This window comes from Gorilla gorilla, chromosome 11, assembly GCF_029281585.2.
Source record: "Gorilla gorilla gorilla isolate KB3781 chromosome 11, NHGRI_mGorGor1-v2.1_pri, whole genome shotgun sequence".
Taxonomy (NCBI): domain Eukaryota; kingdom Metazoa; phylum Chordata; class Mammalia; order Primates; family Hominidae; genus Gorilla; species Gorilla gorilla.
The window spans coordinates 61,735,397-61,762,100 of record NC_073235.2 but is presented as its reverse complement, the minus strand read 5'-3'; the positions used below and the strand labels follow the sequence as shown (position 1 = coordinate 61,762,100).

Sequence of the window (26,704 nt, the reverse complement as noted above, 5' to 3'; positions counted from 1 at the left end):
AAACCTGTGGATGCTCAAGTCCCTTATATAAAATGGTGTAATATTTGCATGTAACCTACACACATTATCTATATACTTTAAATCATCTCTAGATTACTTATAATACCTAATACAATGTAAGGGCTATGTAAATAGTTTTGCAGTATTTTTATTTGTATTATTTTTTGTTATTTTTTCCTGAATATTCAATTTATTATGTTTTTCTTGAATATTTTGATTCATGGTTGAATTCACAGATAGGAAACCTGTGGATATGGAGGGCTGACAGTATATGCTTCCCAAATTCTTGTGTTTTATTTTATATCTTTGAACTTTTAAAGTATAATTTCTATTTTGAACTTATGACAAAGATTCTGTAGTCAGTATCCATCATCAACATTGGAGAGTCTACTGAACAAGGAATTTTAAGCTAATAGGTGTGAATCCTGTGGTCAGACTGTGATCAGCTCCCTTAATAAGTACAAATATTAATGTTCTGCAGAGTGTGGTACCACTTGTATTGCAGATGTTTTTTCACCTTGTAGTGTATATTGTTCTGGCATAAAGCCTGTTTCCAAGGGGGGTAGAAATGCCAGATAGAGGCATATTTATCCATTGTTTTAAATTACTCATTTTGTTATAATGTTGTATTTTTCTGTGTGTGATGTTCTTTTTCTTTGCTAGCATAACCCCAGATGTCTGCTTGTAATTTTTATACCATTACAAGGAATCATGTAGTCAACATCAAGTTTAGAATTCTAATTTTCAAAAATGGATCATAATCAAAACATATATACACTGATTAGCATTTAAGGCACGCCTTATCAGTGGTAAAGAATAGTGCTATCTGAAACAAAACCAAGTAGCAAATAATAGCTTTTCCTTGTGGTTTTTCCCATTCAGTTACTAACTTGTTATAGAGTCGTGTTTTATTTATATATCAGAAGTGCTTGTTCTGTTCATGGTCATGTAGCGTAAATAGTATATACCATTGTTTTAATAAAGCTTATAATTTTCTAAATTTTATATATGGCATGTTGTTTTTTTTTGAGATAGAGTCTCACTTTGCCACCCAGGCTGGAGTACAGTGGCGTGATCTTGGCTCATTGTAACCTCCACCTCCCAGGTTCAGGCCATCCTCTTGCCTCAGCTTACCAAGGAGCTGGGATTACAGGTGCACGCCACCATGCCCGGATAATTTTTTTCTGTATTTTTAGTAGACATGGGTTTCACCGTGTTGGCCAGGCTGGTCTCAAACTCCTGACCTCAAGATCCGCTCGAATCAGCCTCCCAAAGTGCTGGGATTACAGGCGTGAGCCACTGCGCCTGGCCACGTGTAGTTTTTTGAATTAAAGTTTTCATGCATATGAACAAAAGGATTGCATTCTAAATGTATGTTAATATCTGTCTTTTCTAGAAAAGTTACTAAAATTACTTAAAAATACTAATTACATAAATGCTGTACTTTGTTTTTATAGGACTTTTCACCTATAATTTATTTTCTTTTAAGGTCAGTGGATAAGTCTGTCATAGTATATGATACTGTAAGTATTTAAAAATCTTGTGGTGATCTATGAAAGTTATGTTTATTAGACTACTGAACTTCAAGTTAGGCCTGGTAGAAAAAGTATATATTTTTTCTGTTTAGTATGACTAAGAACATAAATATTTTCACAAATGCTAAAACAGTTATGCAAGTAAGATATTGGTTCTGCAACAAGCCCTTAAATATTTCAGTAATGATTTTAAGATGGATAGATTTTAAATGTGATTATAAAATATACATATTTAAAGAGCACCAGTGTTCAAAACATCACATACAATCAATTATTAAACTTTTACACCAGGCTTCCATAATAGCAAAGGATGAATGTTTACTCTAGGGTTTTTGGTGAATATGGTTGAAAGTGACCTACCATTCTTAGAGTCCTGGCTGGATTTAGAGAGAGGCATAAGAAAGGATAGGTTATCATGGACTTGGAAAATGGGAGTTTTTTACTGATCCATGTGTGGGTAAAGACCAAGTTGTGGCCAGGTGCAGTGGCTCACACCTGTAATCCCAGCATGTCAGGAGGCTGAAGCAGGCAGATGGCTTGAGTCCAGGAGTTTAAGACCAGCCTGGCCAACATGGTGAAACCTCATCTCTACCAAAAATAAAAAAACTTAGCTGACCGTGGTGGCGCGTCCCTGTAGTCCCAGCTACTTGGGAGTCTGAGGCAAGAGGATGGCTTGAACCCTGGAGGTGGAGGTTGCAGTGAGCCGAGATCGTGCCACTGCACTCCAGCCTGGGCAACAGAGTGAGACCCTGTCTCAAAAATAAAGTAGTTGAAAAAAATGTTGTCCAAAAGAAGAAAATGTTGAGTGGAGCCTCCTAATGCTGTAGCTATGCCAGCAAATAAATGGAGATATAAGTAATCAAAGGGTAGCGAGTTAAGCAAGTGATGTAAGCTAGTCTTCCACACAGAAGTTTGAGTCACTGAGTGTTCTGGCAGGAAATGGGAAAGAATACTCAAGCTAGGTGAGGTAAATCTTTAATATTTCTCATGAACGTTTCATGAGATTTTACATTCTCTAAAAAAATTATAACACTAAATTGTCTCTGTAAAATATGTATGAGTCCCACTTAAATACACCTAAAATGTTAGATGGACACCTTAGTGTACTCTAAGGGACTAATTTATTTATTTATTTTTTTGAGACAGACTCTTGCTCTTTTGCCCAGGCCGTAGTGCAGTGGTGCAATCTCGGCTCACTGCAACCTCCGCCTCCCGGGTTCAAGCAATTCTCCTGCCTTAGCCTCCCAAGTAGCTGGGACTACAGGCACGTGCCACCATGCCAGCTAATATTTTATATTTTTAATAGGGATGGGGTTTCACCGTGTTGGCCAGGCTGGTCTCAAACTCCTGAGCTCAAGTGATCCACCTGCCTCGGCCTCCCGACGTGCTGGGATTATAGGTGTGAGCCACTGCACCCGGCCAAGGGACTAATTTCTACTCACTGGTCCTGCAATGTATACAAGTCAAATGCCATAGTCAAAAATATGAATTATTTCAGGTAATAGATGTTTAGGTTACTATTAGTAGGTTCAAACAGATGAGCAAATGCCAAGGGTCTACTGTACTAAAAATTTCTCAGGAGGTGGCTAGCAGACAATAATGCCGATAATTGACAAAAAGTGAAGTAAGTACCTGAGAATGCTGTTACAGATGCTGTTTCTACTATTCATTGAGTAAAGTTTCAACTTATGTTAGTTACTAATAAATATTAATATATCCAGTTAGTATACAGCTCATTTATGTCAAATGAGTCTTCATCAGTAACTTTACTCTTACTTGAGTAAATTTAAAGCTGTTTTTATTGTTTTTCAGAATACTGAGAATATACTTCACACATTGACTCAGCACACCAGGTCTGAACTTATCCTCACTTTGTATTAATATAATTTAAAAATTAGTCAGAAGATACATAATAGTTGTTTTTATTAACTAGGTATGTCACAACTTGTGCTTTTGCACCTAATACCCTTTTACTTGCTACTGGTTCAATGGACAAAACAGTGAACATCTGGCAATTTGACCTGGAAACACTTTGCCAAGGTTAGTAAGGACATCATTTTTCACTCATTTCAACCCCACTCACCATTAGGGTCAGAAAGTTAGTAAATCGGGCTGGGCACGGTGGCTCACACTTGTAATCCCAGCACTTTGGGAGGCCAAGGTGGGTGTATCACTTGAGGTCAGAAGTTCGAGACCAGCCTGGCCAACATGGTGAAACCCTGTCTCTACTAAAAATACAAAAAAGTAGCTCAGCGTGATGGTGCATGCTTATAATCCCCACTACTCGGGAGGCTGAGGCAGGAGAATTGCTTGAACCTGGGAGGCGGAGGTTACAGTGACCTGAGATCGTGCCGTTGCACTCCAGCCTGGGCGACAAGAGTGAAACTCCATCTCAAAAAAAAAAAAAAGTTAGTAAATCATTTGACAGGTTATTCATATTGCTTTTATCAATATAAAGTATACATCCAAATTTAATGTCATTTAAAAATAGTTTGGCCTGGCATGGTGGCTCACACTTATAATCCCAGCACTTTGGGAGGCCGAGGTGGATGGATTGCATGAGCCCAGGAGTCTGAGATTAGCTTGGGCAACATGGTGAAACCCCATCTCTACAAAAAAGACAAAAATTAGCCACACATGGGGGTGTGCACTTGTGGCCCCACCTACTTGGGATGCTGAGGTGGGAAGGATCACCTGAGCCCAGGAGGTCATGAGGCTGCAGTGAGCTGAGAACACGCCACTGTACTTCAGCCTGGGCAAGGAGTGAGAATCCATCTCTAAAATAATAATAATTTTAGAGAAGCCAGTGTTGAAGTGGCTGGGCTGTGTTAAAGCTGTTGGTAAATGCTTTCAGTGCACATTCATGTGTCCCACTCCTCCCATGGTTTGTAAGTTATTTGTTTATACTCCATACTAATTTTTCAGGTAAATATAACCTCAGGACAAAATTGAAATTATCGTTGTATTTTGTTGGTTTTATTTTGGCATCAAGCGACATTGGCACATAATTTAGGAGTTTTATTTTTATCACTGTCGGAATTATCCAAATAGTGGTGCTGATATGCAGATGATGGAGCAAATAGAATACCTTTGCTGGTATGAATTTTATATAATAAAAAATTGTTTTCCTGATGTGAAAAAGAAAATGATCCAAAAGCAAGTTAAAGTGGTAAAACAATTTTTTTTTTTTTTTTTTGAGACAGGTCTCCCTATGTTACTTAGGCCGGTCTTGAACTCCTGACTTCAAGTGATCCTCCTGCCTCAGCCACTTGAGAAGCTAGGATTATAGGCATGAGCCACTGTACCCAGCTATAAAACACAGATTTAAGGAAATTTCATTTACTTTTAATTCAAAGTGAGAATGTTTATAAAGGAAATACTTCTTTGTTATCTCACTTACCTGTTTGTTTATTTTAAGCAAGGAGCACAGAACATCAGCTGAAGCAATTTACTGAAGATTGGTCAGAGGAGGATGTCTCAACATGGCTTTGTGCACAGGATTTAAAAGATCTTGTTGGTATTTTCAAGATGAATAACATTGATGGAAAAGAACTGTTGAATCTTACAAAAGAAAGTCTGGCTGATGATTTGAAAATTGGTAAGCTTAGTGAAAGATAGGCAATCTTCAAAACAACTTTTACCAAATTACTCTGCCGTTGGATTTTGTTGCATTAATGGTTTCTTCTTAATGTTCTGGCACTACACTAATGACGCATCTTCTTGATTATGGCCATCCTAGCAGTTGTGAAGTGGAATTTCATTATGGTTTTGATTTTCATTTACCTAATGACATGCATCTTTCATGTGCTTATTTGCCATTTATATATCTTCTTTGGAGAAATGTCTGTTCAGATCCATTGCCCATTTTTAAACTGGGTTGTCTTTTTATTGTTGACTTTGTAAGAGTTATTTATGTATTCTGGGTACTAGATCTTTACCAAAAACAAGTTTTGATATCATGCTGTAATAAACATAATTGCCAGACTCTATTACTAATATGCTATGGTAAAATTTTAGTTAACCAGAAAGCTCAGGAAATAAGATATTCATGTTGAGATTTATTACTAATGAAGAGTGAAATAACTAAAAATCTTTGTTATAGAAAACCATTTTAAAGTATAGTATAAGTATTTTACTTTCCTTACATAGTAAACATAGTACGTGAGCCTATTTAAATCTCTTGGAAGCCTATGGCCTTTTAAGGAGTTAACAGAATGATTTTGTGAAAACACATAAGTGGTTTTGTACTATACTCAGGCTATACTTGAGTACAGTCACTTTTCTTTATTTTATTTTATTTAATTTATTTTATTTATTTATTTTTGAGATGGAGTCTCGCTCTGTCACCCAGGCCAGTGTGCAGTGGCGCGATCTCGGTTCACTGCAAGCTCCGCCTCCCAGGTTCATACCATTCTTCTGCCTCAGCCTCCCGAGTAGCTGGGACTACAGGTGCCTGCCACTAGGCCTGGCTAATTTTTTATATTTTTAGTAAAGACAGGGTTTCACCATGTTAGCCAGGATGGTCTTGATCTCCTGACCTTGTGATCCGCCTGCCTCAGCCTCCCAAAGTGCTGGGATTACAGACCCGAGCCACCGTGCCTGGCCAGGTACAGTCACTTTTCTGTCTCTTTTTGTGTGGGGGTGGCAGGGTGGGGGAAGAGATAGGAGGATCTCACTCTGTTGCCCAGGCTAGAGTGCAGTGGTGCGATCACAGCTCACTACAGCCTCGACCTCCCAGGCTCAAGTGGTCTTCCTGTCTCAGCCTCCCAAGTAACTGGGACCACATGCACATGCTACCACGCCCAGCTTATTTTTACAAATTTTTGTAGAGATGAGGTCTCTCTATTGCCCAGGCTGGTCTTAAACTGCTGGGGTCAAGCAGTCCTCCAGCCTTGGCCTCCCAAAGTGTTGGGATTATGGGCATGAGCCACTGCACCCAGCATCTCTCTCTAATAAAATATTTCCTTTCAACTTCCTCTTTCTTCTGAGAGTAGGTAATAGAGTAGGGGCTTTGTTTTTTTAAAAAACTCACAAATTTAGCGTCTTAATTTCTTGTTAATCTCTCACAATCTTAAGGGTACCTTATAAAGTAGAATTACTTCACAATATGAAATAATTTCAGATTCAACAAAGGATGTTTGAAAACATAAGAAAAGCATATAGAAACAATAGAAATACAATTCTATTTTTATAACTAGGTAAATAAAGAAGGCATTCTAGTTTTTTGTTTGTTTGAGACAGGGTCTCCCTCTGTTGCCCAGGCTGGAGTCCTCTGGCATGGTCATGCCTCACTGCAGCTTCAACCTCCTAGGCTCAAGTGATCCTCCTGCCTCGGCCTCGTGAGTAGCTGGAACCACAGGCATGTGCCACCGTGCCTGGCTAATTTTTAAAATTATTTGTAGAGATGAGGTCTCACTACTTTGCCCAGGCTGGTCTCAAACTCCTGACCTTAAGTGACCCTCCCAGCTCGGCCTCCCAATGTGCTAGGATTACAGGCATGAGCCACTGCGCCTGGCCAAGAATAAGACATTCTTGTAGGATTCAATTAATGATCAATTAATGATTCAATTAGTTTTTGAAGGATGAGTCTCAGGTTTAGCAGTAGTAATCATTTTACTTCAAAGTTCAGTGAAATGGGTTTTGGAAGTGTCAGGCCCAAGCCAAAATTGAAATACAGTTTAAACAAGTTCTGTGATGGTCTAATAGGTGAATTTGAAAAACCATTAAGAATGGAGACAAAAATGTTGCACATTCTCTAGTAAATAAGGACTCTTAGGCTTGTGTTTAAGATATGGAGATCTAGCAAACTCAACAGATTAGAATAAAGTAGTAAAAACTGACTAACATTTATTTTTTATGTCATTCTAATGTATTTTAAGGTTTTTGCAACCTTCATTATAAAGGATCAAGTGGCTAACTTTAATCTTCTATAAATGGTATTGTAAGCTACAATGAATTTCTTTTAGTCCTGAATTTTAAGAAAAATAGACCTCAAAATAGTAAATTGCACTAATAGAGAATTAAATTTGGTCTAGAAACAAATATGTTGAGGTGAACCAATGAGTATATATGCTATTGAATTTTGCTTTTTTAATGCATATCTATTTTACCTGCGTTTGCCTTTGTGATATAACTGTTTAAAACAGCTGCCATGTCAATGTGAATAAATCTGAGTTTAACATTCAGCAAATGGAGGAAGTTGATTAATTGTACAGTAAAGTACATTGGAGGGTTTGAGACCAAAGTCGTATATCTATTATGTTTGACATTTAAATTATTTTTAAGGAATTGAGCAGTTTATCAAATCTTTTTTCAATGGGTCTTTTGTAAATACACAATAAATGAAATTTCTGCAGACTTGAGTATGTTTGACTTTGGAGCTTTACCCAAGGATAATAGTCATTTTCTAGGATTGTGTTAATGGAAGCTTAGGGTACAACAGACGTACAGCTTTAGTTAGGAAATAATTCCTTATATCTAGAACTATATTTGGATAAGGAATGTCCGGACAGAGTACAGGTTCAAGAGATCCTTGATGTTGAGAGGGATATGTCTTAAGACATTTGCTATGAATTTGTGACTACTACTATAACATTTAATATCTCATTCAAAAGGCATAATAAAGTGTGAAAGGTTAAGAGTAGGAAAGTCACTTTTAGATGTGATATTACGCAACGAGTTGAGTCTACTACTAACTAGCCACACAGCTTCCATCTAGCTACTCATTGGCCTCAGTTTATATCTAGGCCTTGGGAATGTGGCAGATTGCTACGTATCTTGGAGTTTGGAATTGCTATAGAAGATAAAATGATAGAAACTTAAAATGACAAATGCTAAGGAACTATTGTATATCATGTTGGTATTTATGAAATTCAGATAATCATCAACCATAGATGCTTAATTGGGAACGAGATTTTTTTCAAAGGGTTCACTCTTCCATTTGCTCTTCTTTCCAAGAAATCATAAAAGCACATAAGACATGTTTATCATTTTCTAATTTAAAATTAAAACTAGAAATTTAAATACATCACCTGTCTTAGTATCCTTGGGTTTTGAAAGTTTCATGTTTCGGTTCTTATTAATTCGTTATGTACATTTCACTTGTTGCCTATGTAACTGCATTTATTGTTAAGTAATTGAACATTTACAGTTTTTTTGTTGTTGTTTATATGTGATTAAAGTGAAATAGGCTGTTCAAATCTAGTTACTGTGCAATGACCCCCTGTTGAAAGGGCATAACCCTCCCTGGTCAGCTGCTGTCTGAAGTTGGCCCACTCTCCCTTCCAGTGCTTACTTGTTGGACATGCTGGGGTCTCATTTGCTCAGGCCCATTAGATGTCCTGTTGCTTTCTTCTACACAGATGCCAACCACAGGTCTTTATGGCTGTTAATAGCTTGTCCTCACTCACGTATATTGTAGGGTTCATGAAGATATCTTGCTACCTTGTTTTGTTGGAAATGTCCATGCAATTCGAGTTTATCTGGTTGCTCTGTTTTTTCAGAGAAATTTAAAAACTATACTGCTTCTATCTTGTTCTTCATATCCTCTTAAAAATTCCTCATGTATCTATAGCTGTGTTTTCCATTCTTAATATAGGTTTTGTGTCTTCTCTTGATCATTCTATGTAGAAATTTGATTTTTTAAATTAAAAAATATATTTTTAAAAAGCAGATTTTTAGCTTTCTTTGTAAGAAACCAGCATTTGGTTCTGTTGTTCTCTGTCAGGGTAGGGGAGAGGTGAGTCAGTGACCAGCTTGGTGGTCTGTGCTTGTTCAATTCCAGGCTCTCGTGCTGTCCTGGTAACTGGCCTCCAGCTGGGGCTGCTGTGGCATTGGTACTTACAGGACAAAGTTGGGAGAGTAAAGGGCACACATAGGAAGGTCTCTGTCTCATTCATGTACCCACATCTCTGCTCTATGCTGTCATTTCCCAGCTCTCACCCCGGAACCCCGTTACCTTCTGTTTTGTCAGAGGTTTTTGGGGTTGAGTTTTTATATCCGTTAGTTTAGTTTTGTATATTTGATGGTTATTAGTGTCTAGATTCCATCAAACTCTCAGTGATGTAGCATTTCCAGAGTTGGGTGATTTTAACTTGTCATCAAGATGTCTTTTCAGGATTACAGTCAGTAATAGCCAGATATTGCCCAATACTGGTACCGAGGGTTTACTAGCCCTTAGCTGGTAAGCGTCCTTTCTTTCTCAGCAATTAAGTGTATAAGACTTATTCTTAACTCCCAATCACAAAAGGAGATGTTTGGTTCCGGTAGAGCTCTGGGGATGTGGTTTAGTAAACGCTTCCCTGAGGGCAAGATGATCTGACTTCATTTCTAAATGACATTAGGATTGGAGAAGGATAATGCCCAATTTAACCTTCTCTGGGGAATTTTGAATTAGGCCTTCTGTGTTGTCTGTTATAAATATTAGAAGCATTGTAAGTATTAGCACACATGTAGAATATTTTTGACAGGAAAATATACTTTTTAAAGAATATTAGTTGCTCCTATATTTTTTTCTTTTTCTTAATTTTTTTTTAGAGACAGAGTCTCACTCTGTTGCCCAGGCTGGAGTGCAGTGGCATGAACATGGCTCACTGTAGCCTCTACCTCTTGGGCTCTGTAGATTCTCCTGCCTCAGCCTCCTGAGGAGCTGGGACTACAGGTATGCACCACCATGCCCAGCTAATTTTTAAAAATTTTTTTGTAGAGAAAGAGTCTTGCTATGTTGCCCAGGCTGGTCTCAAACTCCTGGTCTTAAGCAATGCTCCCACCTTGGCCTCTCAAGTGCTGAGATTATAGGCATGAGACACTACACCCAGCCTCCTTTTCTTATTATAAGTTATATAATTATCTCTTTAAATGAGATGTCTACTGTCTTATTGCAAACATGTTCTGGAAACATTTATGACAGTTTTTGAAGCCATGTCTCTACCCAGGTGGAAGATTTTTAGGAAACATACCCCAGTCACGACAGATTTTCTACCATCTCATCCTCTAATACCCCACTTCAGCAAATCTTGATCTTATCTAAGCCTTTATTCTATTAACCTTATGTACCTCTTATCTATCTCTACTCTTATTTTCCACCTTACTTAGCTTAGAATACATGATCCATCATTATAACTCCTCGTAAACCTTCCACTGTATTTGCCTGGCAAAATAAAAACACAGCTCAGCTAACCCTTGGAAAACACAGCATTGTGAATGGGACATTCTGGGAAGAGGTGGACTCGATAAACTGTCATGACCATTCTCTGATTTGTTACATTCAAGGCTGGCTGTGGTGATCAGCTAACACTGTGCTGCATTTTAGAGGTACTTCCCTAACTAAGCACTTTTGAGTACTTTGTGTTGAAATAGCTTTCTCTTGAAACTGGATGGTGATTTCATAAAGAATTTGAGGGAGTCTTTTTGAGTTATAAATATTTTTGCAAAATCATATTCAACATGTAAAGAAATCATTGATTTGTTTGTGACACTTTAAAAAAAATTGTTTTAAAAATCCTCAGTTCGGTTTCAGCATATCCCATTGGAAGGAAGTCAGAGGAAAGCAGCCCTTTGGTGGCAGGAAGCTGCTTGGGTAACTTGCCACATTCACATGAATGTGGGCAATGAGCCCTGACTGACTCAAACGGTTTATTACTCGTGACACAGCAGACACTTGCACTTCAGGTTCTGATTGTTTCCCCTTCCCCTCTTTTTTTTTTTTTTTTTTTTTTTTTTTTGAGGCAGAGTCTCACTGTGTCGCCCAGGCTGGAATGCAGTGGCGCCATCTCAGCTCACTGCAACCTCCGCCTCCTGGGTTCAAGTGAAGTTCCTGCCTCAGCCTCCCAAGTAGCTGGGATTACAGGCATGTGCCACCACATCCAGCTATTTTTTTTCTTTCTTTCTTTTTTTTTTTTTTTGTATTTTTAACAGAGATGGGGTTTTGCCATGTTGGCCAGGCTGGTCTTGAAATTCTGACCTCAAGTGATCCACCTGCCTCATCCTCCCAAAGTGCTGGGGTTACAGGCATGAGCCACTGTACCCAGCCTCCCCTTTCCCTCTTAAGTTTCATGGTGGTGGTTTATGTTTATGTCACAGCTGAGGAGCCCTGAGCTTGGGAAACCCCCAGTCTTATGAGGGGGCTAAGCAAATAGCCCCCAAGAGGCAAGACATTATAGTGGTCAGGAAACATCTGCCCTCCCACAGGGTGTTCCTAGCTTCCAAGGATGTTTTCAGACATCCTCAAGAAGACTGTCTGAAACACAGGGTGTCCTAAGACATGTATAAACCTCATGGAGCATTACCTCCCAACAGAAAGAAAGTTGGTTTGGCTTTTTCTGGTAACTAACTGTGAGGCATTCTGAAATCTAATTAATTCTTCTACCCACTTCAACCTAAAGTAGAACTGTCAACTAGTTCTAAAAGTGTAAACAGCCAATCATTCTAAAATTCCTAAAATTCATTAGACTTTCTAAAACTAAAAATCTTTTAAAGTTACAAATAAAAACAAGTGAAACTGTTTATGGTTTGGACAAACAGATGAGCTTTATTTGTGATTGTGTTTCTTACAAGAATCAGCAAATATATCCAATTTCATTAAGTTTAAAAATATCGTAACATGGCATTTTTACGTTTTGAACTCAAACATATTTAAAAATGATTTTTAGGAAATTTTTTGTTGTGTAAGTAAGTAACTAGTAATGAGCCTTTTCTGATTTTGTAGAGTATATTAGTGTCTGGCAACCTGAAATTCTTGAACTTTCAGAATCTATTTAAAATGAGCTATTAGCTGCTGATATATTTTAACCAACAGTATTCTATACAACAGAGATTTGTTAAGGAATTTATAAAGAAAACAGTAGTTCATGCGGTAAAACAGTATGTCAGAAGATTTCTGGTGGTAGTAGATAAAATCTCTATTTGTGGCTGGCTGTGGTGGCTCACACCTGTAATCCCAGCACTTTGAGAGGATGAGGCAGTAGGATCACTTGAATCCAGGAATTCGAGACCAGCGTGGGCAATATAGTGAAACCTTATCTCTACAGAAAATACATAAATTAATTGGGCATGGTGCCGTGTGCCTGTAGTCCCAGCTACTCAGGAGGCTGAGGTGGGAGGATCACTTGAGCCCAGGAGGTCAAGGCTGCAATAAGTGGTGATCGTTTTGCCACTGCACTCCAGCCTGGGCAAAAGAGTGAGCCCCTGTCTCAAAATCAACCCCAACAACAAACTCTATTTGTGAATAAGGATTACTGGTAGTATCCTAGTAGTAAGGATTACTAGTAGTTATCCAGCCCTAACAGTAATTTCTTTTCAGAATCTCTAGGACTGCGTAGTAAAGTGCTGAGGAAAATTGAAGAGCTCAGGACCAAGGTTAAATCCCTTTCTTCAGGAATTCCTGATGAATTTATATGTCCAATAACTAGAGAACTTATGAAAGATCCGGTCATCGCATCAGGTATGTGTGATGCTATACTAAGTTGCAGGGGATGTTTTGTGCTAAATGAATAAAAAGTTTAGACAGTTCTCAGAAGAAGTTTGCTTAAATGTGAAGAATTTTAAGTAGTTTTTTCTTAAACTAATTAAACCTTGGGTGAACAAATGAATATTGTATATTTATTTCATAATGAAATTGGACAGAGAGTTGTGGAGTTGACACAAAAGGATTAAGTTTTACTTAAACTTGTGAAATGTGTATTTGGTTGCTAGGATGTAAAGATAAAATACTATTTTTTAAAGATAGATTGTTGACATCTCTTGTGTTTGTCTATCATGAATTTAAACAATCTTCTACAAAGAATTTAATTATAAAGTTGTATCATTCCATATTTCTAAGTGTTGTTAACAGACCTACATACTTTATTATACATAGTTGTAATCAGTGAATCCAAATTTTATTTATATATATATATATTTAATTTTGGCCTACAGCTTCCTTATATGTTTCTGAATATTGGCTTAGTCTATGTTGACTTTGTCTGGAGTTTTCACTTTGAATAGCTTTATCCCATTGTGGCTGTATGATACATTGTGTTTGACTTTTCTGTTAGTTGGTGTGTATGTGCTTGCAAATCTTTACACTGTAAATGGCATTATGCTGACATCTTGGCACATTTCTGTTTTTACCATTACTTAGGGTTATTTACATGGGTTATATGTTGCAAAGCAGAATTAGTCAATTTGAGGATGTTTTATGAATGTGAAAACAGTTTGACACATTTTGTTAGATGTGTTATTTTCTAGGAAAAAAAACAGTTTAGAGTGCTGCCAGTAATATATCTAATTGTACCTGGTTTTCCAGTTTTGTGATCATTGTATTTTATAACTCCATTTACTTTTGCCAGCTTAATAGTTGTTTTGAAACTATATTCCTTACTTTGCTAGGGAGGCAATGAATTTTTTTACATGGTAGTTTACTATTTACATAAATTTGAGTATAAAACATCTATTCATCTTCTCTGATAATTAGCTGATGGACTTACTTTGTATATGCTGTCCACTGTCCACATTATTAGTGGAACTAATTATGTAGTGTCTTATCGTTATGAGTTCATCTATATTAGTACTTAAAGCTGTACCTGCATATAATAAACACTCAATAAAAGTCAATTAGCTATTTTTATTTCAGGCTATGAAATTTGCTATGAGTATAGCAGTGGCTGCACATTTTTTGACTTTGGTTTATCAGGACTCTTGTTTGCAGTTGAAAGCAGCTCAACTCGAGTTAGTTTAAGCAGAAATGGCAGTTGACTTATTAAAAGTGAATCTTAGGAAAACCTGGCAGCAAAGAGTGTAATAGGGTTCTGTCTCAATTTATTGAGAGGCTTCTGAATATTCACTCTGACGTTCAGTGTGCTTTTTTTCTACAAAAAAACCACACGTGACCATAGACAGGTCTCAAATTTTAGTTTCATCCATGCAGATACCAATCCAACATTTCCTTCTGGCTGCAACTCTTTTGAGTCTGGCTGCTTTTTCTCAGCTTTCCAAATTGATCTAGCTTGTAGTATCAGTAATTTATATTTATTGCTGAGTAATGTTTCCTTGCATAGATATGCCATAATATGTTTATCCATTAACCTGTCAGTGGACTTTCAGGTCTTTTCTATTTTGTGGCTATTATGACAAGCTGCTGTAACACTTATGTACAGATCTTTGTCTGGACATTTCTCATTTCTCTTGGTTAAATATATAGGAGTGAAATTACTGGGTTGTACGATAAACCAATGTTTAAAGGGACTACCAAAATGTTTCTCAAAGTGGTTGTATCATTGTAATTTCCTAGCTGAGTCTTCCAGTTTCTCCACATCCTCTCCAACACTTGGTATTGCTAGTCTTTTAAATTTTGCCATTTTAGTGGATATGAAGTGGTATCTCATTGTGCTTTTTTTTTTTTTTTTTGAGACGGACTCTTGCTCTGTTGCCCAGGCTGGAGTGCAGTGGTGTGATCTCCGCACACTGCAAGCTCTGCCTCCCGGGTTCACACCGTTCTCCTGCCTCAGCCTCCTGAGTAGCTGGGACTACAGGCACCCGCCACCACGCCCGGCTAATTTTTTGTATTTTTAGTAGAGACGGGGTTTCACAGTGTTAGCCAGGATGGTCTCGATTTCCTGACCTCGTGATCCACCTGCCTTGGGCTCCCAAAGTGCTAGGATTACAGGCGTGAGCCACTGTACCCGGCCTCTCATTGTGCTTTTAATTCGCATTTCCCTCTTGACTAATGATGTTGAGCATCTTTTTGTGAGCTTATTTATCCAGTCATATATCTTTTCTGTAATTTATATCTTCAAGTCTTTTTCCCATTTCATGTTGGATTATCTTACTGTGTTGTGAGTTCTTTAGATGCAAGTCTTTTGTAAGGTAATGTATTGCACATAGTTTCTCTTGGTTTGTAGCCTGCCTCACCACTTTCATAGTGATGTCTCTTATAGAGAAAACATTTTTAATTTTGATGAAATCTTATTTTTCACTTTCATACTTTTTGAGGTCTAAGAAATCTGCCTACCCCAAGGTTTCAGAGATCTTTTATCCTTTTTTCTTCTAGACAATTTAAGGTTTTAAATTTTAGGTTTAGGTCTAGGACTTTGTTTGTATATGGCTTTCCTAAATGAATATCCAGTTGTTCCAGCATCACTTATTGAGAAATCATTTTATTAATGAATTACGTGGCATGTTTGTTGAAATCATCCAACTTATATCACAGGTCTATTTCTAGACTTTGTATGATGTTTGATTGATTTTTATGTCTATCTGGGGGCCGGTTACCACAGTGCTTCGATTACTGTAGCTTTTTTTTTTTTTTGAGACAGAGTCTTGCTCTGTTGCCCACGCTGGAGTGCAGTGGCTCCATCTCGGCTTACTGCAACCTCTGCCTCCCGGGTTCACGTGATTCTCATGCCTCAGCCTCCCAAGTAGCTGGGATTACAGGCGTGTAACACCATGCCTGGCTAATTTTTTAAAATTATTTTTAGTAGAGATGGGGTTTCGCCACGTTGGTCAGGCTGGTCTTGAACTGCTGGCCTCAGGGGGTCTGTCCTCCTTTGGCTTTCCAAAGTGCTGCTATTACAAGCATGAGCCACGGTGTCCGGCTGCTTTATAGTAAGTCTTGAAGTCAGATAGTGAAAATCACATGACTTAGTTCTTTTACTGTTTTGATTATTCTTGCTCCTTTTGCATTTCCACATAGATCTTAGAAACACTTTCTCAGTGTTTCTAAGTTTCCTTGCCCGGATTTTCACTGGGATGGTGTTTAATCTATAGATCAGTTTGGAGTTGAACTGCTCTAATCCATGAACACGGTATCACTTTGCATTGCATTTGCTTAGGTCTTCTTTTCCATTATAGGTTTTGCACATTTTGTCAAAATTATCTTTAGGTAGCTTATTTTAAAAAAATGTTTAAATTTTTACTTTTTAGAGATGAGGTCTCATTCTGTTGCCCAGGCTGGCATGCAGTGGCACAATCTTAACTCACCGCAGTTTCAACCTCCTGGGCTCAAGCAATCCTTCTGCCTCAGCCTGCCAAGTAGCTGGAACCACAAACACCTATTACCATGCCTGGCTAACTTTAAAAAATTTTTATTTTTGTAGAGATAGGGTCTCTCTGTTGCCCAGGCTGGTCCTGAACTTCTGGCTTCAAGCCATCCTCCTGCCTTGTCCTCCCAAAGTGCTGAGATAAGACGTGTGAGCCACTGAGCCTGGCCAGTAGCTCATATTTTTATAACTGTACAATTTGAGCAAATAGAAATACAATGTTATATATTGACTTTGTGACCTTGCTACATTGAGTAGTAAAGTCATCCTTCAGTAACCAACTCCCTCAACACAAAAGTCTATGGATGCTCTACACACATCCTGTCCTTTCAAATCATCTCTAGCTTACTTATGCCCAATTCAATGTAAGTGCTTTGTAAATAGCTGTTACACTGTATTGGCTTTTTTTTTTTTTTCATCAGCAGTTAGTTGAATCAGTGGATGCAGACCCCTTAGATATGTAGGGCTGTTAGTAGCTTTTTAATAGAAGCTTAATAGACTTTCTTCATACATGAGTGTGTCATCTAAGTAATTTCTTTCTTTCCAATTTGTATGAATCCTTTTTTTCTTTTCATGTTATTTTGGGTCAGAATTTCCAGTACAATGTTGAAAAGAAGTGGTGTGTAGACATTCTTACCTTCACCTGCACTTAGAGGGAAAGCATTCAACTTTCACCATTAAGTATGATAATTAGCTCCCCTTATCAAGTTAGTTCACTTCTATCTCCAGTTTGCTGAGAATTTTTAGGCTATGGACATATTTTTTTTTCTCCTTTAGACTATAATAGGATAGATTGCTTTATTAGTTTGCTGTTGGATCATAACGTGTCTCTCTCTTGGGTCTGGCTTAAACATGTTTGTGAGATTCATTTACATTGTTGCACAAAGCAGTTTAATTTTCATTTCTGTATAGAAGTCCATTGTGTGCATATAATTCATTCTGTTGATGGGCATTGTTGGCTGTTATAAATAGTGCTGCCATGAACCTTTCGTACATGTTTTTGGTTAACTAACATATGTATGCATTTCTGTTGGCTATATTCCTAGGAGAAGGTATACATAAACAGCATTCCAGAGTGGTTAAATCACTTTCTATGCCCACCAGCAGTGTACAGGAATTCTAATTGCTTCACAGCCTTACTTTTTCCTATTGTCTATGTCTTTGATTTTAACCTTTCTGGTACCACACATTTATTTTTAAATTTTATTATTTTTAATTGATGCTGTTATAAGAAACAATAGAGACATATACCTTGTGCACTTTGCCCAGCTTTCCCCACTGGTAACATTTTTCAAAATGATACTATTATATCACAACCAGGATATTGACATTGCTAGAACCCACAGATCTTAGATTTCCCCAGTTTTACTTGTACTTATCTGTGTGTGTGAAGCTCTACACAGTCTTATCCTGTCTAGAGGTTTGTGATTACCTTACTACAGTTGAGACAGAGCACTTCCAAATTATAACTGGACCCATGATCTCCCTACTGTCTTCCGACCCCAGCCCCTGGAAACCACTAATTTGTCCTCCATTTCAAAAATGGTATATCAGTGGAATCATGTAGTAAAACAGCTTTCAAGTGGCTTTTTTTTCTTAGTGTAATCCCTGTAGACTTACCACTCATTTATTTTTAACCTTCCTGTGTTACTTTGTTTTATAGGTGTTCCTATGGGAAACATACAGTTGAATTTTTTTAAAAAACCCAATCCTAATCATTAATAGCAGAATTGAACCAATTTCTTTCTATTGTGATTGATACATGTGTGGAGGAATTCCTGCCAGCATATAATTCTAATTTCTCTTCTACTTTCCTTTTCCCACCTACATTTTTCTGAATATTCAGAATACATTTTTTCAGTTTTTCCTTATGTATATTTTTATATCTATTGAACTAATTGCCTCAGAAAAATTTTCAGGACCTGTTTGTATTTCAGCATTCTTATACCTCATTTTTATTCATTCTTTTAAATTATGAAAGTAATATGGGCTTAGTGAAAAACAGACAAGCGATTTTAAAAATGGGGGCTCTTCTGTATTCTCATGTAGCAATGATACGGTTTAGGTGTATCCTTCTAGATATTTTTCCATCCATTTATAGTGTCCTATAACAAATGAGTTATGATGCATACTTTTATTTATTTATTTTTGAGAGGGAGTTTCACTCTTGTTGCCCCGACTGGAGTGCAGTGGCACAATCTTGGCTCACTGCAACCTCTGCCTCCTCAGTTCAAGCGATTCTCCTGCCTCAGCCTCCTGAGTAGCTGGGATTACAGGCATGTGCCACCACACCCAGCTAATTTTTTGTATTTTTAGTAGAGATGGGGTTTCACCTTGTTAGCCAGGATGGTCTCGATCTCCCAACCTCAGGTGATCTGCCTGCCTCCCAAAATGCTGGGATTACAGGTGTGAGCCACCTCACTCAGCCTGATGCATATTTTTAAAAAGTTGCTTTTGGCCGGGCGCGGTGGCTCACGCCTATAATCCCAGCACTTTGGGAGGCCGAGGCGGGCAGATCATGAGGTCAGGAGAGCGAGACCATCCTGGCTAACATGGTAAAACCCCGTCTCTACTAAAAATATATTAAAAAAAAAATTAGCCGGGTGTGGTGGCATGTGCCTGTAGTCCCAGCTACTCGGGAGGCTGAGGCAGGAGAATGGCGTGAACCCGGGAGGCGGAGCTTGCAGTGAGCCGAGATCGTGCCACTGCACTCCAGCCTGGGCGACAGAGTGAGACTCTGTCTCTAAATAAATAAATAAAAGTTGCTTTTGTTTATCAACAGTGTATCAGAGAGAACACCATTTGTCAGTATATTTGGAAGTACATGCTTCAGAACACCATTTGTCAGTATATTTGGAAGTACATGCTTCATTCTTATCTGCAGGATAGCATTTCCTGGTATGGATGTTACCGAAATTAACTCTTACTCTGTTTATAGGCATCTTTCTCCATTTTTTTGCCAGCTTACCACAAGTGATTCTATAGAAAACATCCAGCTACTTGGGAGGCTGAGGCAGGAGAATTGCTTGAACCCGGAAGGCAGAGGTTGCAGTGAGCCGAGATCATGCCACTGCACTCTAGCCCTGGCAACAATGCGAGACTCCATCTCAAAAAAAAAAAGAAAAAAGAAAACATCCCCAGTCATGTCATTTGTATAAATTCCTAATACTGATAGGCACTGCTGTACATTTTTAGTTATGTCCAATCTTTAAAAAAATTTGGCTTGGTCATTTTTGCGAATTTAGCTGTCAAGATAATTTTTGTTTTGAGACAGAGTCTCACTGTGTCACCCAGGCTGGAATGCAGTGACGTGATCTCAGTTCACTGAGACCTCTACCTCCTGGGTTTAAGCGATTCTCCTGCCTCAGCCTCCCTAGTAGCTAGGATTATGGGCACGTGCCACCATGTCCGGCTAATATTTTTGTATTTTTAGTAGAGACAGGGTTTTGCCACGTTGGCCAGGCTGGTCTCAAACTCCTGACCTCAAGTGATGTGCCCAGCCAAGATAAATTTTAGAATCATCTTATGTTACAACACAAAGTGGTATTTTGGTTAGAATTACAGAAAACCTAAAAACTAAATGTTAACTGGGGCTAAAGAGTAGAAATCCCTGTCCTGCACTGGTAGGTGTTCCAGCTAGATTATTTCTTTCAGGTCTATTCTGAACATATAAAAACCCCCTAAACCTGATCTGCCCACTCTGCTTTTTCTCTAGAGCCTTCACCATGTTGGGTTATACTTGGTTATACTCTGACTTCAGGTATGCTTTTCAGTTGCAGTTCAAGTATACTGTCTAATTCCTATTTGTCATTGTAGACTTTTCTCTTTCATGCCCTTCACTAGTTCTGGAAATGTTTCAGCCATTCTCATCCCCTGCAGCTTCTCTCTTAAGCCTTTCTAGGTGTTTTTCTTGGACCTGCCTACCAGTTGTCTTTCCTGCAGTTGTCTAACTGCTGTTTACCTGTCCAATGAGATTTTTTTAAAATTTCAGTTACTATAGTTGTCCTTTCTGGAAGTCCCATGTACAGGGAGAGTAAGAGCATTGTCTGTGGAGCCACACTGCTTGGGTTTAAATCCCAGGTCAGTTGCTCCCTACCTGTGTGACCCTGGAAAGTTATTCAGGCCATGCCTCAGTTTCCTCATTTGTAAAATAGGAATGCTAACAATATCTTACATCATAAGGTTGTTGTGCAGATTAAAGAAGTTAATATAGGTAATGGTGCCCTGGAACAGTCTAATGATATGCTATTTGGCAATAAGCACTTCAAAAGACGGTCAGTGTCATTAATGCCAATCAAAACCATGTCATACCTGTTAAGATGGCTAGAATCAAAAAGTAGGAAAATACGTGTTGGCAAGGATGTGCAGAAAATGGAACCTTCATGTGTGGTTGCTGTTGAAAACAGTCTGGAAGCTCTTCAGAAAGTTATCACAATTCCACTCCTAAGTCTATAGGCAGGAGAATTGAAAACACATAATCATACAAAAAGTTGTACAGGCATAGCAGCATTATTAGTAGCCCAAAGGTGGAAACAACCCAGATGTCCATCAACAAGTGAATGCATGAAATGTCGTATAGCCATACAAGAATATCGAGCCATAAAAATGCACAAATATGTAGAGGATGGACCTTGGAAAAATTATGGTATGTGCAAGAAGCCCTATACCAAAGGCTGCATAGTGTATGATTCCCATTATATGAAATGCCCAAAACAGGCAAATCCATAGAGACAAAGTCAGTTAGAGGCGGCCACAGGCTGCGGGGGCAGTGACTGCTAATGGGTATGGGATTGATGAAGTGATACACAACTCTGAAATATACCAAGAACCACAAATGGGTGCATTTTATGGTGTGAAATATATCTCAAAAAGAGCAAAAGGCAGTCACAGGTAACAGTTTCTGCAGAAAGCATGTTTCCTTCTCTAGGACGGAGGAAACAGAAGTTGAGTTTCGGAAACAGAAGTTGAGTTTCGGAAACAGAAGTTGAGTTTCTCAGAACCTCAGTCTCTCAGGGCCAGAACTCAGGCCCCCAAGGTGGGGGAGCTACACAGCTGGTACTAATTTGTAAGTAGGCAAAAGTAACACAGAGGTGAAACAACCAAAACAATCCAGATCTGGGGTTTCACCATGTCGCCTAGGCTGGTCTTAAACTCCAGGGCTCAAGTGATCCACTTGCCTTGGCCTCCCAAGTGCTGAGATTATAGGCATGAGCCACTGAGCCTAGCCAACTTTCTTATATGATAAAAAATACATATACCTTGGCACAGAAGCCAGTGGAAGCATTCCCATTACAGTCAGGGATATAAAGGATGCTCTCTCTCAGCTATTGTTTTAGAAATATTAGCCACCCCTTGCCCACCCCCCCCACCAAAAAAAAACTTGAAAGGGAAAAACCCTTTCTATAAACTGTATATGTAGAAAGCCCAAAAGAATAGAAAACCTATAAACAATATGAATTTCGTAAAGTAGCAAGTTAAGTAAGATTCAGTGAACCAAAGCACTTAAAAGTTATAACTGAATAGTTAAGTTACAGTAACAAAAACTAGAACGTTACAGTAACAAAAACTAGAACAAATGAGACCTAAACTTGGCTGGGTGCAGTATAATCCATGTCTGTAAACCCAGCACTTTGGGAAGCCAAGGTGGGAGCGTTGTTTGAGCCAAGGTGTTCTAGACCAGCCTGGGCAACATAATGAGACCCCCTTCTCTACAAAAAATTTTTAAAAATTAGCCAGGTGTTGTGGTGTATGCCTGTAGTCCCAGCTACTTGGGAGGATGAGGTGAGAGGATTGCTTGAGCCTGGGAGGTCGAGGCTGCAGTGAGCTACCGTCATGTCACTGGATTCTAGCCTGGGTGACAGAGTGAGACCCTATCTTAGAAAAAAACTACACACACCAAAACCCCAAACTTAAGAAATACGTAAAACTTTCAACCCTACATAAAAACAAAAACATCCCTGTGAAAGTATAATGGCAGGTGGAGCATGCTGAGGGGTAGGAAGACTCAGTGGCTGCAGGATATCAGCTTTCTCCATTTCATAGGTTTGACATGATCCTGATAAAACTTTTTACCGAGAGATACACAAGGTGATTCTTCACGTGGAACCTAATAAACAAGAACAGCAAAAATAACCTAGAAAAAAACAATGAGGAAGGTTGCTAGTCCTATGAGATGTTACATGTCGAGAACCTCCATAAGTGAATGTGTAGTGTTGGCCCAGGAATAGAACAATGGAAAAGTTTAAAATCCAGAAATCGATCCATGTGCATTTGGAAATTTAGTGATTGATAAAGATAGCATTTAAAATCAGTGGTAAAAATTACTTCTAACAAGTGGTATTTTGACAATACAACCACCCTGTGGAAAAGGATAAAATTGGATCCATCTTGCATAGTGTACATTTAAATTCCAAATGAATCAGAAACCCAGACATAAAAAGGGAAACCTGCAGAGCGCAGCGGCTTGTACCTGGAGTCCCAGCTATTCCGAGCCGATGTAAGGAGGGTCACTTGAGCCCAGGAGCTTGAGACCAGCAGGACCCCATCTCTTCAAAGACTTTTAAAGTCCCAAAGACAATGTAAGTAAATTCCTTGATAGAATTGGGAAAACTTCGCTCTCTGGGAATCAAGGGAGAAATTGATGAAGTGTTGATATTCCATATATATGAAATCTTAAGGACAACCTAGTAGAAAAATGGGCAAAAAATATGAATAGCTCACAGGAAAAAGAAAAGCAAATGGCTCAAACATATGGACAAAAGATTCTCCAGCTGATATATTGTACCATTGCTTACCTAGAGACTGGCAAAAATCCAGGAGTTTGACAACATATACTGTTGGTTAGGCTGTAGGAGAAAAAGGCATTCTCATAAACATTGCTAGCAGGAATGAAAAACGTAGAATTCCTATGGAAGGAAGTTGGCACTATCTAGCGAGATTACATATGCTGCTTTAGCAATCCTACTTCTGAAATCTCCCCAAAAGTGACACATGCATAAGACTTCCTTGTAGCACTATTTGTATTTTGTGTGTGTATGGTTTTCTTGGGGTTTCCTTGGTACAGCACTATTTGTAAAAGGCAAAGATTGGAAACCACCCAGATGTCCTTACATCTTACACCCTTACAGTGGAGTACTGTGAGGAAAATAAACACACCAAGGTGCAAAATAGTGTGGCTAGTATGCTAGCTTTTATGTAGAATGTATGTGTACTGTGTGCACATATACATATTTGAAAATGGATTACACATGGTTACTTATATGGGAAAGATGGGTAACAAGGATTGGACAGGGTTAGATTAGACCCCTCTGAAGGTACCTTGTTTTATAGTTGTAACTTTTTTTTTTTTTTTAGATGGAGTCTCGCTCTGTCACCCAGGCTGGAGTGCAGTGGTGCGATCTCAGCTCACTGGAACCTCTGTCTCCCGGGCTCAAGTGATTCTCCTGCCTCAGCCTCCTGAGTAGCTGGAATTACAGGCACCTGCCACCATGCCCAGCTAATTTGTGTATTTTTAGTAGAGGTAGGGTTTTGCCATGTTGGCCAGGCTGGTCTCAAACACCTGACCTCAAGTGGATCCACCCGCCTTGGCCTCCCAAAGTGCTGGGATCACAGGTGAAAGCCACCACGCCCAGCCTATAGTTGTTACTTTGAAACCAAGTAAGTGTTGTTTTCAGACACAGTATTTTGGGACCACTCTAGTGAATCTACCTTGATGACAGAAAGAACCATAAAGTAATCTTAAAATTTATTTCAGTTTTATGTTAGTAAATATACTGGCATTATTTTGAAACAGTGATATGTACTGTAGATTAAATGAGTAAATGAAATCAGGAACCAAGATTTTCAGCTTGAGAAAGAGCTACAAGTATAAAAATGAAAGTAGTGAAGCAAAAGTCCAATCTTTACATGTATAAAGGCAAATAATTTTGCAAGAATATGGTTTTAAAAAAACCTTAGTGGCCGGGCATGGTGGCTCATGCCTGTAATCCCAGCACTTTGGGAGGCTAAGGTGGGTGGATCACCTGAGGTCAGGAGTTCAAGACCAGACTGGCCAACATAGTGAAACTCTACTAAAAATACAAAACATTAGCCGGATGTGGTACCAGGTGCCTGTGATCCCAGCTACTTGGGAGGTGGAGCTTGCAGTGAGCCAAGATCTCGCCAGTGTACTCCAGCCTGGGCAACAGTGTGAGACTTGGTCTCAAAACAAACAAACAAACAAACAAACTAAAAAACCTAAGTCCCTTCACTGTCAAATCCTTAGGGGAGTAAATTCTGTCATCTCTGGGTACCTGTTTTCCTGACTTTTCAAGGTGTTGGAAAGTTTGGCTGAATCATAAGGCTCTTTTCAACAGCTCTGATGGGCAGTTTATCCTCACTCCCACTCTACCCAGCTCTGTTCCTTTCTTCTCTTCCACTGTGTCTGAATTTGACAGGGTCCCGGTCTCAGTGGTACCGTTCAAAGTGTTTATAATGTTACTCTTCTGGGCAATTTTTGCTTCATACATCTCCATCCAATCAATGCATTTCAGGTGTTGTGGCAGAGAGATTTTTGGGGGTGCTGGTACAAGCAAGACAGGAATAACCCTTAAGTCACAATAAAGGCCTCTGCAAGGAGTTTTTACATTCACTTCATTTTAGAAATCCTCATTTCCCTTTCCTACATCATGTAATTTGTGTGATTTTTTTTTTTAGATGGCTATTCATATGAAAAGGAAGCAATGGAAAATTGGATCAGCAAAAAGAAACGTACAAGTCCCATGACAAATCTTGTTCTTCCTTCAGCGGTACTTACACCAAATAGGACTCTGAAAATGGCCATCAATAGATGGCTGGAGACACACCAAAAGTAAAATTGTTGATATTGTATTATTTATATTTTCAGTGATCTCATTTGAATGATTTATAGGTAAATACTAATCAGACATTATTAAAAGCAAAACAGGAAAAAGGTAAACTTAAATTTAGTTACCTATAAAAATTGTCAATTTTCATTCTTTAAAAACACATGGACTTACTATAAAAGCCTTTTTGTACTAGTGAAAAGAATCTTCAGCTATATAGAAATAAAGTTATACTTTAAATTGCAGTGCCCTAAGTTTTTTTAATTCCTCTTACTATCATTCCCAACAGTGCCCACATTTATTCTTGTTAGATGTAGGTCATCTCTCTTTGTAACTAAAGGTTGGACTACTTTAGAATAACAGATGTTTACATTCTAGGTAATAGCCATTCATTCAATAACTCTTTGGAGGCCTTTTAAAGAGAATCTGTAGCAAAATGGTTGTAGATTGTTTATGATTAAATTGAGAAAAATCACTTCAGATGTTGAAGCAATTTTTTTGGATTTTAAGTTTGCAGGATAATGATTTTTTTCTTATTTTCCAAACCTAGGTACAAGTTAGATGAAATAAATTCTGAGTAAGTCAAGTTGACTTTGCAGAAATATATAACGTGACAAACTCTAGCCTCCCTTCAGAATGAAGAATTATTAAATGTTCTCACATATAATTCTAAGCTGGAGTAACTATACAAAGGCATTTTTACACAATAGCCTGATATGTTCACTCCAGAAAAAAACTTCAGGTTCAGGAAGTAAAGGTGGTGCTAACTCTTGCCTGTCCAAAGTTAGTTGTTACTAGAATGGAAGCCATCCGCGGGAAGCTTGTTAGAACTGCACTGTCAGCGCAGGCTGAGCCTCTGGGACTGCACCCTTCTTTGCACTATTACCTCCAGTTGCTGAAGAATTGTTCAGGAACGTTGAAACTTGGAAATAAAAAGGGAAAAGCAATGTAAATATAGGAAAAGGCTGACTACGCATTTTATGAACTCATAGCTAATATGCTGCATGTTCACAGAAAGGCAGCAAGCCTTGCTAACATGGAAATCTCCAAACATTTCTTTATAATTCTTTGTAAGCCTTTTTAACTTAATGTTTGCTAAACTTTGTTAACCTTTACGTCATAACTAGGATTCATAATCAATGGTTCTAGAAAACTTTTTTATTAATATGACGTGCTTCTCATTCTTACTATTAAGGATTAGAAAGGCTAGAAGCATGTTCTAGGTGTTTTCCTGTTGTATTCTTTTCTTGTAGGGTCTCGCTCTGTCACCCAGGCTGGAGTGCAATGGCACGATCTTGGCTCACTGCAGCCT

At 38.5% G+C, this 26,704-nt stretch overlaps 1 protein-coding gene across 13 annotated transcripts in view; it reads left to right on the top strand.

Annotated features, from left to right (window-relative positions):
• Positions 1-25,637, top strand: part of WDSUB1 (WD repeat, sterile alpha motif and U-box domain containing 1) — a 51,003-nt gene extending 25,366 nt beyond the window's left edge. For 6 of the 13 annotated variants that reach the window (XM_004032684.5, XM_004032683.5, XM_019022804.4 and 3 more), the window contains 6 exons: positions 1,490-1,523; positions 3,348-3,388; positions 3,469-3,575; positions 4,954-5,133; positions 12,835-12,975; positions 25,244-25,637. In XM_004032684.5, the coding sequence (XP_004032732.1) occupies positions 1,490-1,523; positions 3,348-3,388; positions 3,469-3,575; positions 4,954-5,133; positions 12,835-12,975; positions 25,244-25,401 (661 nt within the window). In that variant the 3' untranslated portion in view covers positions 25,402-25,637. The other 7 variants (XM_019022802.4, XM_063694866.1, XM_055379023.2 and 4 more) reach the window with 5 other exon arrangements.
• The last annotated feature ends 1,067 nt before the right edge of the window (positions 25,638-26,704 follow it).